A 15,535-nucleotide genomic window follows, 5' to 3' on the forward strand; every position below is an offset into this window, starting at 1 on the left:
CCAGCTTGGTTGCTGCATGGAAGATGATATGAAAATGACGGACTGGTCCACTAATTCTATTTTCAAAAGATTTTACTTCAAGCTGGTGGTGAATGTAGCTCAATTGGTGGTGGATACATTTTGAAATAGCATAATCCTCACCTCTGGTCCCGACATAGAATGAAAAATGTCCTAGCTGTCGTAATGGAAAATGTGGATTCTATTACGGACTCTGAGGCGAGGATTATCCCACCCAGTGAGAAAACAAATTGTCAGATATTGATTCCTCCCCCCCCATAGTCAGTAAGTAAGGAGTCATTTGATGGATTTTGATTGTTTTCCTTGTTAAATTGTATTGTGTTTTGCACTGACTGTTGATCTGCATTTGATATGCTGTGAGCAATAGTTGTTCTGAGGATATGGTTATGATAATTTCCTGTTTTGGATTTCCCATTAGCACTTGAAGGTTTGAAGCAAGAATCATGAGCAAACAAGAACTTTGTGATTCGAGCAATGAAAAGAGGCAGCATAGATAGTCATGATGGGCTTTGTTGTGATCGCAATTATCAGATTGGTGGTTATTGGTCTAACCTCCCAAGGACTCTCGGGAATGTTAGCTTTTATATAAAAGTACTTGTTTATGCCTGCTGTGAAAATATACTGCCAGTGAAGTAAAGACTTAAAGCATAATCCTCGCCTCCGAGTCCTTCACAGGATTGAAACTTCATTACGACAGCTAGGAAACTTTTCATTATGTATGAGGCAGAATGTCCAAACCATTGGCACTCTGGAGATCGAGACGAGGATCAGTATAATGGGAGGATGGGGACAGTGGATGGTTGGTAAACTGCTTTCTCGTGTCATTCTCATTGTGAACCCATTAACCACATTGGAGTCTGAATTAAAAATGTCTCTAACCTCTGATAATACTGGAAGTTAAGGCAAGGGAACTAAAGGGGAATCTCCCCCACCCCCAAGTTACAAAGTTACAGGCTTAGGTAATGTGTAGTGAGACACAGGTCTAGATCAAGCCAAAGTCAGCTCCAGATCTGATAAATTAATCAGGGGTGGACTCTAACTGGTGCTTCTGGAGTTCGGCCCTACCAGCAGAGCACAGCTGCAGACCAAAAGGTCTCAGTTGGTGCTAGAAGGTCCATCAAAGTCCTACTGGAGGCCTGACTGATTCATGGGGCCTGAAGGTGGGCCTGAGGAACCCTGGGCAAAACAGATTAAACCCTGTAGTTCTAGGGGAAGTCATCCCTACTTAATGTCAAAAGTAGGTAAAACACCAAAAAATGTTTCAGTGTTCGGAAAAAGAGTATCCAAACTTACGATTGCAAGGGTGGCACCTATATGTGGCTCAGTGTCATCACTTTTAGAGGTGAGGCAGAACTGCCAAGAAGTCCGATGGCACCACTTGTCTGAACGCTAAAGCTATTGAAAATATTTTCTGGATATAGAACCTTTGGAGATTCAAAGGTGAGGATTCTGTGGATAAAAGTATCCAGCAGAACGTTATTCACTCGTGCGAAATGTTTGTGTCTAACATGAAGCGGTTTAGATTTTGCTGCAGAAAGTTAACTTGGATAAAAATACAGCATATTCTAAGCATATCAAAGAAACGAGCAAGAAATTAAGTGCTACGAAACTACAACTGAGGTAGGAAGTTTGGGCAACAGGCAAGAGAGAGGTATTCAAACAAAGTCTGCCACTGTTGGAATCGTAGCAGAAAATAACAAACACTGGCAAAGGTAATAGGTCGCTTCTTTGGGACCTACTGCCTTTGCCAATGGTTTTAGCCATGTTAATCATGCCGCACAACATCGCGGATGGTGTGCGAATGGCTAAAGAGGATTAAAAATACTTTTTTTTTTTGTTTTTAAACACGCTTTTGGTGTTGCTGCTTTTATTTTTCCTCTTTAGTTACCGATTGGATTGGTAATTAAAAAAAAAAAAAAAAAATTATAGTATTTTCTAAGGCCAGAGTTGAGGGGAGCAACAGGGGTGAAGCAAAATTGGGCGGGGCGCAAGTACGGAAAGCCAACACCGGGGATCAAGGGTGGAAGAAACATGGGGCGTAGGTGGAGGCAGGTTTTTAAGGCAGGTAAGAGGAGCAACACAGCGGGCGGAAGCAACACAGGAAGGGTAGTGAGGAATCAAATGGGCAAGAGAGCAACGTGGAGCTGGTGGGTAGAAAGCACACACACGAGAAGGTAAGGAGGAGGGGAGTGGGGAAGAAGCACTGCCAAGAGAGGATCATGAAGCACAGCAGAAGCCCAGACTAGTGACAAACCAGGGAACTTCAATTTATCCCAATTCTGCAACTGTAATAATGTCTATCAAGCAGGGACAACAAGGCAACAGGCTACAATATCAGCATGCAGAAGTTCATCCAGCTCCACAAAACAATACTTCATCCTATGCTAAGCCATACCAGTGGCAAAAAAAAAAAAAAGAGAAAACGAGGAATCGGAAATCTATTAGCCTGGAAGAGGAATGAGGTTAGTGCCCTTCTTGTTAAATCCTCAAAGTCCACAATGCAAACACAAGTGCGCCAGCAAACAGCACTGCATCTTCATCCCTAGGAGCCCCACCCCTGCTAGTGACTGAAAATGTATCCTCTAAAACACAGACACAACGGACCCAACATACCCAAGAGTTATCAGGCTGTGTCAAATAATTCATTGTCCCGGGTACAAGCCAGCGTATCATTAAAGAATGCAGAATTAGCAGGTACTCACAGTTTGCCAAGCACTTCATTGCCGACAGCACCCAATGAGGGAGCTCCTCTATAAACAAGGAAACATGTATTGTTAGAACTTGAAATATCTTTATGAGTTCAACTCATCACAGGTAGCAATTGTTCATTAATTAAAAAAAAAAAAAAAAAGCTCAAGTGTTTTCTTTCAGTGCCAGCACTTCCAATGCCCAATTCAAAAACGTCAACATACACAATGCAGTTGACATGTACCAGTTGTAGTATTTGGCACAGCAGGGAGGGAAAAATAAATGAAAAATCTTTGTTATTTCATTGATTCAGAATAGCAATTTCATACGTTATAAGTCACAATTTAAATTTCATATATACATCTTTTTTCAAATTCAGCACACTTGAAAATAAACTGTAGAACTTTTGAAATTTCCTAAGTTATATTTCTGATATCAGGTGCCTCCAATAGATCGGGCCCGATTACGACCTTGACGGAGGTCATTACTCCCGTCCTCCGTGTTACAAGTTCCACAGGATATAATGGAACTTGTAATACGGCGGGTCGATATACGTCACATTTGGGACAGAGTAATGCCCTCCCCCAAGGTCGTAATCAGGCCAATAGCGTCCTTAAAGTGAAAACTCTCCATCCTATCACCATAATCTTTATCAACCTTGAATTAATGAAGAAAAATATTAATAATAAATATAAGTTATGCAATTTAACTTTCAACAGAAGTAATGTACAGAGACCTCAAAGGATACGGTAATTCAGTATACTGATCGAGAAATTGATAAAGATCTGAAAAGATGAGACATATACAATACGAAATACAGCGATCACTGATATATACATCATGATGACAGTTGAGTTGGAGATTTGGTCGGGGAGGGGAGGAAACAGAGAAAATTGTCTCGTTTTACAGGTCTCAAACGAAAGAAATGTAACTAAAGTTGTTTTTGACTCCGGAAAGGAGAAGCTGGTTCGAAGTTGGTCAAGGAAGCCAGTGGGTGGCAAAGAAACTTGAAGCACTTGAGTTATGGTGGTACATTAGAGCTTTAGACAATAGGAATCTGAAGTTTGCCTGCACGTATATTGCAAGTGAGAGCATGACATGTCATAAGATAAGCGGACTGTGTGGTGGTGAATGACAACTGGTTATGGGTTAGCAGCTCTATTATGTCTCGGGTTTAGCACACTGCCATTTTGTATAGAGCTGGTGGAACAGCAGTCCGGAAAATTAAATAACAAAAGGCACAGCAACATTTTAGCATACATATTTGAAGTACAATTAGTTAGCTGCTGCAGTAGTTCAGCTTGCTGGCGATCAGTGTGCTGAGAGATCTTTCCCATACTGAGCGCTGGTTATGAAGGACTTGTGACGCATGCTGGAGTTAAAAAGAACCTCTAAGTTCCAGCAGAATGGGAGGCTGTTAGTTGCCTGCAGGAAGGCTATAGAATGTAAATAGAGTACTAGGTTGATGAACTAAGGTTTTCAGTCATGGATGGAGAATGAATTATAGAGCAAAAATCCATCCAGTGGTCGAAGGTATGGTAGCACAAAGATAAAGAATGGTACCCTACACAGATGTCTGTGATAATGATTTTTTTTTAAATGACGAAATACATTATGCATAGCAGAAATGGGTTCCGCCCGGTTAATCCCTCTGGATTTTTTTTACTTTTTAGACCAATTGGTTTATAGACTTCCACTGAGTCTAACTACTATAGTCTCACTCAGGGTAAACTCTTTTATACTGCATTAGGTGACTTAGAGATAAGGTCTGCTGCTGAGCAGCTAGGGTAACACTCTTTGCACTAGATGCATCTGAACACATATGGATGTGTGTGTGCGCACATGCAGGCTGAGCGAGTACAATTGCCATCTAGCTCAACCCAGTATCTGTGTACAGGTAGCCTGTTGCAGAAGAGACCCTTCAGGAACTGGTGATGTGAATAGGCTTTAATGCTATGGAGCAGGTACTCAAAAGTGTGTCCGATTTGTTGTATTGTGCACTGTATAACCTACAGTACAGAATTAAACAGCAGGTTCACCATTATGAGGCCTAGAAACCAGCGTGACACACTGATCACTTGGTAAAAATGAACCCTGTGTGCAGAATTAACTTTTGTCATATCTGTACTGCTGGTGCTTGAGAATTTGTCATATTTCTCAGACCCAGTTTCTAATGAGATTCCAGGCCTTTCTTCCACTTCCTGGGTCATCTGGAGGATCCAAGTCATCCCCACACAACAGTCATTAGCCAATAATTAGGTCTGCTCCTAGGAGAGAAGAGTGGGGACAGAATCGGCATGTGCTAATTACCCTCCTCACTGCACCTGGTGTGGGAATGCTTACTCACACAAAAACAAAGGACAGCCAGACCTCTGCAACAGAACACAGGGTGGGGGCTCCTTTTGGAAGTTTTCAAAGGAAGGTACCAGGCAGCTGTGGCAGCTAGGGCATGGTTTCAGGCTCTCAGAAAGGTCTTTTAGCAGATCACTTCAAGTCACCCTGTTGGAATTGCCTAACATGATGTGCAGAAGGGTTGGAGCAGGAGTGGAGCAATGTGTAACCTGCCCGAGAAATTCCCAGCAGGAAGACAGCAGACCCTGACCCCTGCTGAAGGGATGGACTCAAGGATTTCAGACTTCAGATAGTACACAGGGACTAGGATTTGTTTCTACAGGGCCAGCGATGCTATATCCCAAACCCCATCTGTCAACCTATCACTCAGACTAACAGTTACCCCAACCTTACTCACAATCAAAACGGCTGTACAATACAATGCATGCATCTACCATGATGCCTTCTTTCCCACCCATTTTTCTTTTTTTTATTCTTACAGTACATGCCTTTGTGACACAGAAGTATGAATAATTGTGCTTACTGTTTGACACATTATAGATATCTGTGTGTGAGAGAGAGAGAATATATATATATATAGAGAGAGACAGAGAGAGAGAGAGAGAATATATAGAGAGAGAGACAGAGAGAGAGAGAGAGAGAGAGAGAGAGAGAGAGAGAGAGAGAGAGAGAGAGAGAGAGAGAGAGAGAGAGAGAGAGAGAGAGAGAGAAAATGTAAAATTATTGGGTCTTTTTACGGGGAATAAATCGCCCACTTATTTTCTAAACATTTTTTTGTTTTTGTTTTGTTAAATGGGAAGAAACCACCTCAAACCTCCTTTTATTAATTACCCTTACTACAAATGTCACTACCCACCCTTAAAAAAAAAAAAAAAAAAAAAACTTTTACAACCCTATGCACCTACCACCCCAAACCCTAAAAATACCTATATCACCCAGCACCAATACCCACACTTAAACCATTAAAACACCCTTACCACCATATACTCCTACCCACCTCAAAACCCTAAAAACACCCTTACAACCCAGTGCCCTTATTCACTCCAAACCCCTACTCACCCCTAATTCATAAATATAACCTTACCACTCTATGCCCTAAACAATACAAGAGCCTTACTATACTATACCCTTACCTACTCATAAACCCCAAAGGCCAAGTTATTTACCTTCTGTAATGCCTTAGCTGGTAGAGAAAAAATCTGGTTACAGACTCCTTACCTTAGAATTTTCCCCAGGCATCAGTCTGGATCTTGAGTTTTATCTCGAGCAATACCCCTACGCACCATTAGTTGGCAACCATCGGCTCCGCATCCGTTGTCCGCGCCAGTTATGATGTTGCAGGTCGTATATTGGTGCCAGCCTGGCGCGCTGTTAGATTTGTTTCATGATTTTCCATGCTAGAAGTGCAGAGGCATGAAGAACACTGCCCATTGCTGCATCAAAACTAGGGCCCTGAAAGGGGAGTCCCTGTCCCTAGACATCAGTTTGTAATGCATTGAGGGTGGGTGGGTCAGTAAGAAATCTGCCACAAGATATCGTCTCTACCAGATAAGGTGCTACTGAAGGTAGGTAACTTGTCCATCTGATAGACGCATCTATTTGCAGATTCCTTACCTTAGAATAGATACTCAAGCAATACCATCCCCGGAGGCAGATCTGTGAACAAAAATCATACTAGGAAGTCCTGCAGGACCAAACAGGCAAAGTACCCAGCCATACGGACCTGCCTGCCCAGGCAGTAGTGTTTGGTAGCAACACCGCAAAATAAAATGATGGACGGAGTGTTGAAACTTTTCAAACACTCACCCCAGTCACAGATACAGGTTTAATCTATCATTATTTTGGTTGCCACGTCACCCCAGTTTGGACACAGCCGTATGCAAATCAGTCTTGACCCTGCTCTCCCTGGGAACAGTCCAGCCAAAAATGCCATGCCAAGCCAAGTCCCCCACCCCCCCATACTGGAAAAAAAGCATCCTGGGACCAGTTGCGGGGTAGTATTTTGTAAACATGTGCAGAGATGCCCACGTTGCTGTCAGACAGATGTCCAGGACTGGAACTCCACAGCTAACACAGTGGTTGCAGTTTTAGCTCTAGTAGAATGAGCACGCAAACCTCAGGGGGTTGCTTCTTAACCAAAGCATAGCACATTTTAATGCAGAGAACAACCCTTCTGGAAATGGTTCTCCTCTGTACTGCCCGACATTTCTTCACACCCACATAACCAAAAAAACGTTGATTATCCACCCAGAACTCTTTGGTATGATAAAGATAGAATGCCAACGCTCTTTTATGGGTTCAGGTGGTGTAGTCTCTCCACCGCCTTCAAAGGATGTGGGGTGCGTAAAAAGTAGGCAAGGTGAGGGACTGGTGAAAACCAAATTCAAGTCACATTGGGGCATAATGAAAGGGGACAGAGGAAATATGAGTAAGGACTTTAAGCAAGCTATTTACAATAGGAGATTGAAACAAAGAAAGTTGATCAGGCAATCGAAAGAAAGATTGCAGACAAATATCCCTTAAGAGTGCCCATGGCAGTCCCTGCTGGGCAAACCAAAGTATAAACAATAGAACATCAAATAAAGCGTCAGAAAGGGGATCAACAGACTTGTCCGTGCAGAATGCCACAAATTTCTTCCAAGGACAGACATACTGTTTTGGTGGAGGGACGCCTGGCTGCCAAAATTACTTTACAGACTTGGGCAGAATGTCAAAAGGTGCCAACTGCGGCCGCTCAATCTCCACACAAGAAGGTGGAGACTGGACAGGTTTGGGTGGAGAACCATTCCCTGCTGCTGCGACAGAAGATCCTCCTGAAGGAAGTGCCAAAAAGAAGTGGTGCACTACAAAAGACGAGAGACCACACCACCTTCAAGGCATTCTTCAACCATTACCACCACCTCCTGAGAGAAACAAAGAACGCCCTAGCAGATCGAACAGAAGCCACTGCAAACAGAAACAAGGAGCTCTTCACCATCGTGAAGGAGTTATCCAACCCCACAGCAGTCGAGAATCCCTTCACCCCCTCCCAAAGACTTTGCAACACCATGGCAGACTTATTAAAGGACTAAATCTCAGCAGTCTATGAGAATTTTGAACCCCAACCACCCACTACTGACTCCATCAGCTTGATCACACCCACGAACACTAACCTCGAACACCTGCTCATCCACTGGGACCCTCTCACTACTCAAGCCACTATTACCATCATGAACTCTGTGCACTTTGACACACCCACAGACCCTGGTCCCCACCACAACTTCAAGCTCAGGAGCAAGACGATTAGCGACAAGCTCAAGAAAGTCCTCAACACCTACAGCACCTCGGCCTCATTCCCTGAGGACTTTAAACTTGCAGAAGTGAGCCCACTCCTGAAGAAATTATCCGCCGACCCAGCACAACCAAAGAACTACCGGCCCATCTCCCTGCTCCCGTTTCCTGCGAAGGTGCTAGACAAAGCTATCAACCAGCAACTCACTGAACACCTGGAAAACAATAACCTCCTGGATCCCTCTCAATCTGGATTCCGAGCCAACCACAGCACAGAGACAGCCCTGATAGCAGCCACTGACATTCGGGCCCTTCTAGACAGGGTGCAAGCCCTGAAGATCCTGTCATTGGGCAATGTCCTTGACAGGCAGTGAATCTGAAAGCTCCGAGGGAACGGTCCCTAAAACTCCTAGCAGCCTAGCGCTCGGATGGCATAGGTCCCAATCTCAAGTCGTGAGGAAGGTCCTGGAATCCGTCCCGGAGCACCATCTCACCCACTTCTGCTCACCCCCGATCGTCCCACTCCAAGTCCTTGGGACAGGGTAAGTTCAGGCACAAGAAGAAGTCAAAGAAGAATAAATGTTATTTGACTTTGCCCCATGCATTAGCCAATGAGACAAGGGAAAGGGAGCATCTGTGTTCTAGCCCTCCATCCGCAGAGCCTGCGTCTGAGTCGGCTGTGTGCCTCCAAGTTTACGGAAGCCAGAGTGACCCCTGACCAACTCAGAAAGCTTTATTAAGTTTATGAGGCAATGCGCCTCATTTTTTGGGCAATCCAACTCTGCTGGAGCACTTTTTGGATACTACTTCGACCTTCCCTGATGACGGTTCCAATGCGGACGCTCCTGGAGATGTCCATGCCCCCAAGCACTGCCGACCCCAACCTCATTGTACACTCCAACACGAAGACTGATTGGCGGTGTGCGACATTGATTATGATCTCGACAGGGGCATTGCCCCCATGTAGGATCCTTATCCTAATGGGTTGAGGTACGGTGAAGAGTGGGAGGAGTTGTTTGGACTCTTTAGAATACCACCTGCAAGATCCTATGGACTGGCATTTGGACCTGGGTGAAGCTAGTGGTCTGGATACTTCCCAAACAATGGCATGCTTTCTCCCCCTACCGTTGCTATAGAGGAGGAAGCATCCTATTCAGTGGTGGTGTGGAGAGCAGCCGAGGTCCTGGGCCTTGAGCTGCCTACGGTGGCAGTCAGGACTAACCTCCTGACAGAGGGGCTTCATCCACTGAACCCCTATTGTGTTTAACGTGGGTCTTACTGTTGTCTTGCTGGGTAACTGGTCCAAACTCAGCACACGGGCTCATGTGAACAATACAATTGGCCGCCACCATCAGCCTGCTTCAACTGACATAGCGTTCCTGACGCAACACCCCACCCCTGAGAACATGGTTATTCAAGCCTCTACATCCCTGGGCACGTTCCCTTCCGCACCCCTGGATAGGGAATCCAAGAGGCTTGACCAACTTGTGAAAAAGATGTTTTGTTCCACCAGCCTGGCATTCTGGTCCGTGAACATGTCTTTTGGACTATTACTCCCACACACCGTGCGATAGTGCAAGTACTACCCCTTGTCCTGGTGAGGCCCGGGCTGTGTGATGGTGCAAGTGCTACCACAGATCCTGGGGAGGCCCGGGCTGTACTCTCTCCAGCAGTTGTTGACGGGAGAGAGACAGCACAGTTCACGATCCGATGTGGACTGGACATGACAGACTCACTGGACAGAACCGTTGCCTTGATGGTGGCACGTCTGGTTAAGGACGTCTGACTTATTGTGGGATGTCCAATCTAACCTTATGGATATGCCCTTTGATAGCACCCATCTATTCTAAGAAAAAGCAGACTCGGCGCTCAAGCCATGGCCAGGACCTTGGGACTTGTGGCTGCCCCTCCAACCCCCTCTCAGTCTGCTTTTTGTTCCTTTCGAGGCTACAGAAGGGGCGCATTGCCACATCAATTCCCATCCAGCCACTGCGCCGGACATGGTCCACATCCTCTGCGTGTCCAGGGATGTTGGATCCACCACCCTTGTGGATCAGGTAGACAGGGGTCTGGCCAGTTCTCTGTCCCTCCCCCTCACCCCCGCCCCTACAGCTGCCTCCAAACCTTCTTTGTCTGACTGCTCCCCACCAGAAACCAGTTGGAGGCAGGATTTGCCATCGTCTGCTCGGCTGACAATCCATGACACCAGACAGATTGGTTTTGCAGTTAGTCTGAAAAGGCTACTCCCTCCCCTTCCAAACTACCCCTGCTTTCAGGCCACCAGCCTATGAATGGATGACGCAGAATCACTTGACACTTCTCCACGAGGAGGTTTTAGCTCTCTTGGCCAAGGGAGCCATAGAGAGGACCCCTGTGCCAGAAGTTGTGGTTGTTATTCCAGCCACTTTCTGGTGCCCAAAAAAGGACAAGGGCCTCCGCCCTATCCTAGTCCCTCAATCTATTCCTCAAGAAGTTAAAAATGCTCACACTGGCTCAGGTTCTATCTGCCCTGGACTCAGGAGACTGGATGGTAGAGATGGACTTGCAAGGCGCTTATTCCCACATTCCCACCCTGCCTACAGACATTACTTGCGGTTCATGGTAGGCCACAAGCACTTTCAGTTCACCGTGCTCCCTTCTGGCCTCACCAGCGCCCCCAGGTGTTCACCAAGGTGATGGCGGTGGTCGCAGCTCATCTGCGCAGGTTAGGGTTTCAGTTTTCCCCAATCTCGATGACAGGCTGTTGAAGGTGGGCACAGCCCAGGCTTGCGTCTCCAACCTCCAGACTACGGCAGACCTCCTGCATTCGCTGGGGTTCACTATAAATGTGCCGAAGTCACACTTGACACCCTCTCCGCAGAGAACACACACTGTCAGCAGTATTGCGCACTGGAGTTTTCAAGATGGCAATAGCTCTGCTAGGCTTTTCGTCTTGAGTGGAACTCATGCCTCCTGCACGCTTTCCGCCCATACCACATCTGCCCAGAGTTCTCAAGAAGATCAAGAACGACTGGGCTCAAGTAATCTTTGTGGCTCGGGACTGGGAACGAAGAGTCTTGTATCCCAGGGTATCGAGCATGGCCATCAATCCTCTGATCAGACATTGCAGATGATGGCAATTCCACCTCCGTGCTGGTGTTCCGGAGCGGATGCAAGGTTCAGCTAAGTCTCAGTAAGGAAGATGAAGTCTAGGCTGAGGAGGAGATCATGTCCCAGATCTCTGTGACTTATTTGCTCAGCGATCTTGCTTTGTAGAGGATACACTGGATTTGTGCTGCAGTAGTATCTGTCGACGTGGTGGACACAGTTGTGTTTGTGGTGTCTCTGGTGTGGTTTGTTGCTTCCGTGTCATAAGTCAAACGGCACTACTAGCAGGAGAAATACCCTCTGGAGGTGCGTGGCGATGTGAGGCAGCAGTTGTGGTAAGGGTGCACAGGATCCAGGGCTCAGAGGTTTTCAGCAGTGTAGCTGTGGGTGACGGGAGATCCATGGTTCCCCTAAAAATACCCTTGCCACCCTATACCCCTACTCATCCCTGAGCCTTAAGAAATCTCTTACTATCCTATACCCTTACCCACCCCTACGACCTAAAATACTCTTACAACCCTACATCCCTACAAACCCCTAAAAAAACATTTGCAACCCAATACCCTTACCCTCCGCTTAAACCCTAAAACAATACTCCGCACATGATACCCACCCTTAAACCCATCAAAGCTAAGAGACTCAATTGATTTCTTAACCAAGATCCAGGGAATACCACAGAAGGAGGATTACTTATTAGCCACAATAGATGTGACATTATTATACGCTTCAATCCGACACTGGGATGGAATAAGCGCATGCAAATACTTCTGAAGAGCTCGTCAGTAATTTATATTGAGCAGTAAAATATACTGCTTGGGGATTGCTGCAGGAGGGCAATCCCCAAGCAGTGATCCACCCACTAGGCCCCAGGACATGGGGGAGCAGGCCCTTAGGCAAGGGCTTGCGCTCCCTCCACAACAGGGAAACTTTTAGTCTTCCTGACCCCCCCCCCCAATGGGGACGGATGGGGAGAGAGTTTTTTTTTTTTTTATATATATACATTTGTGGGGGCTGTCCAACAGGGGCATGACAATTCTCCCACCCCATAAAAAATTTGAAACAGTCTTTCTGGCCATTCAGGGCAGATGGGGGGGGAATTACCCACATACCCACCATCCGAGCAAAAAGCCCACTAGACACCAGGGATTACTTTTTTGTAATTGTGGGGGTGGGACTGCACAGCATGGCCAAGCCCCCCACACCCATAAAAATGGATAAAGAGTCTTTCTGCTCCTCCCCATTGGGGACTGTTACCCACATCTGCCGGGGGAGGGGGGAGCAGAATAAGGGATTTTTTTTGTTTATATAATTGTATGACTGGGGTGGTGCACATCATGCACATGGGCTTGCCCCCACCCCCATAAAAACAGGGAAACAGTATTTCAGCCTTTAGGGTGGGTAGATGGGTACAATCTGCCTTTTGAGGAAGCAGAACGCCCACTAGATGCCAGGAATTTGCTTTTTTTTTTTTTTTTTTTAATATTATATTGGTGCTGGGCACAACTATGGCCTCCCCTCCTTAAGTAAATGGAGAAATAGTCTTTCTGCCCAATGTATGCCTGCAATATAAGTTTTCAATAAAATAATTGGGTTGGTCTTTCCCAGTCTAATATCAGGCCCCACCCTCACCCCTAAAACTGCAGAGGCTTTCTTCTTCTGGGTGCTGTTTTTACAAATGGGCCAGAAGCGTTTGGCTAACTCCCAGTATCATCCCACTTGTGATGGTGAACAGCTGCACGTTTTGGGCTTGTGTAGGCTGCCGCCCGGAAAAAAACAGACCCAGGCAGTTCTGACAACTGGTGGAGACCAGAGTAGTGTGCTTCGCATGCACCCCACACCATTTTCTTACCCAGAATGCCCCGCAAACCGTAAATGTTGACAAAAAAAATCTGCACATTTTTGTGAGGAAAACTTCAGGAAGCTGCAGGAAGCCACAAATTCCAACCATATTGCTATTTAAAAAATGGCACCTCACTTGTGTGGGTGGGCCAAGAGAGGCACAAAAGGCCTTAAAGTGTTACGTAGTGAGATCAGCAGTAAGGGTGGCTGTGGGATTTGGGGCCATGCTCGGCTATCAACCATGGAAACCTGCCAACCACAGACATTTCTGAAAAGTATACAACCAGGGGATTCCCGGGTGGTGTGTCTTGCGTGAATTCCACAAGGTTTTCTTACTTACAATGCCCTGCAAACCTCAAACTTGACCTGAAATCACTCCCTACATTTATGAAATGGAAACTTTCACAATCCCCAGGAATTCACAAAATTCCTACCACCCAGCATTTCCCCCTTCTTTTGATTATAATGCTGCACTACTTGTGTGGTTGGGCCTAGTGCCAGCAACAGGAACTGATCCAACAGAGGTCAATAGGAATCCCCACACAAGGGCCCAATTGTCTTTAGTTTGATCAGTTCCTGTTGTGGGCACTAGGCCCAGCCACACAAATGGGGCAGCGTTTTTAATTGACATAGATGGGACAATGCAGGGTGGTAGGAACTTTATGGATTTCGGATGTTTCCATCACAGAAATGTAGGGATATGAATGATTTCAGGCAAAGTTTGAAGTTTGCAGGGCATTGTAAGGGGGGGGAGGGGAGAACACCTTGCGGGGTCCATGCAAATCTTATCCCGGGTTCCCTTAGGTGTCTAGTTTTAAAAATATTCCAGGTTTGCTAGATATCCAAAGGTGTTGGCTGAGCTAAGACCCAAAATCCACTGCTACCCACTTTTCAAAAAAAGAGGGTCAGTTTTGAGTGGAAAAATGTGATGTATCCATGTTGTGTTTTGGGCAGTTTCCGGTTGCAGGCACTAAGCCTTCCCACAAACGTGAGGTACCATTTTTATCAGAAGATTCAGGGGATGCAAGTAGGTTTGAGACTCCCCCAAGGTTCCAGAACTTTCCATCAAAGAAATGTGAGTAATGTTTTTTTTTTTTTGTCTAACTGAGGTTTACAAGGGAGTCTGGGTAAAACAACTTGGTAAGAGCCACACAAGTCACCCCGTCCTGGATTCCCCTAGGTGTCCAGTTTAAAAAAATGTACCGGCTTATAAGTTGGTTTGCTAGGATTCTGTTGGTGCCGGCTGAGTCTGGGCCCAAAATCCACAGCAAGGCACATTCAAAAAGGAAATAAATACATTTCAAAAAGGGCAGTTTTAAGTGTAAAAAATGTGATGTATCCATGTTGTGTTTTGGGACGTTTCCTGTAGCAGGTGCTAGACCTTCCCACACAAGTGAGACACCATTTTTTAATCAGAAGACGTAGGAGAATGCTGGAAGGAAGGAAGTTTGTGGTTCCACGCAAATTCCATAATTTTCCATCACAGAAATGTGAGGAAAATAGACGTGTTTTGTAAAGGGAAAGGAATATGGTAAGAAAGACACTGTTTAAAAGAGTACAGGCAAGCAGGGGAGGGGCAGAAGTGAATGAGGAACAGGAAAACCGGAAAATTGAAAAACATTCTGATTTTTAGGATCTTAACTGCGAATCCTTGAGAAGGCAAGGACACAAGCATGGTCAACATCTCCAACACTGCTAGGAGGTTTAGGCAAATCAAAAATCGAGCAGAGATGATTGTAATCTGCAGAGGTGAAAAAGCAGACATATACTAAGTTTCATTTCTGTAGTGTGAAGTTGACGGAAGCGACGGTCCAGAGGGATGTTTCAGGTGAATGAGGAGAGTTACTGGATGAGCCAATAGAACAATGTTTTTTTTAGTGTTTTAGAGAATAAATAATTTGGGATATCAGTTGGTAGTTGAATTCAATCAATTGTGCAATTTTAGATTTCTTTTTGTGCTAAAGAAGGACAGGTTTAAAACCTTTAGGATACATACCCCAATGAAGTGGGTTGATAGTGAAGTGAGTCATTGAAAAAAATAAGAGAAAAGGCATCTTAAAAACCTAAATGATGCGGAAAAAGACATTAGTTGTGGAAGATACAAGTGCTGGAGAACTGCAGAAAGGATAGATTGGATTGCTAACTGTTCTAGGGAGGAGGAACAGGCAAAGAGTCTAGCTAGGAGTAAGTGTAACAGGAAGGTGTATGCAGGTGGAGAGGGCAATGAGGTTTGTGTAATGTATTTTTTATGGAGGATATTACGGGTGAAAAATGTAATGCA

The 15,535-nt window shown here is 45.5% G+C and overlaps 1 protein-coding gene across 1 annotated transcript in view; it reads right to left on the bottom strand.

Moving 5' to 3' along the window:
* DEPDC1B (DEP domain containing 1B) overlaps nucleotides 1-15,535 on the bottom strand; it is a 222,438-nt gene that overhangs the window by 113,273 nt on the left and 93,630 nt on the right. The window contains exon 6 of the mRNA XM_069222516.1: nucleotides 2,721-2,768. Within this exon, the coding sequence (XP_069078617.1) occupies nucleotides 2,721-2,768 (48 nt within the window). The remainder of the gene's footprint in view (nucleotides 1-2,720; nucleotides 2,769-15,535) is intronic.

This window comes from Pleurodeles waltl, chromosome 1_1 (genome assembly GCF_031143425.1).
Source record: "Pleurodeles waltl isolate 20211129_DDA chromosome 1_1, aPleWal1.hap1.20221129, whole genome shotgun sequence".
Lineage (NCBI taxonomy): Eukaryota > Metazoa > Chordata > Amphibia > Caudata > Salamandridae > Pleurodeles > Pleurodeles waltl.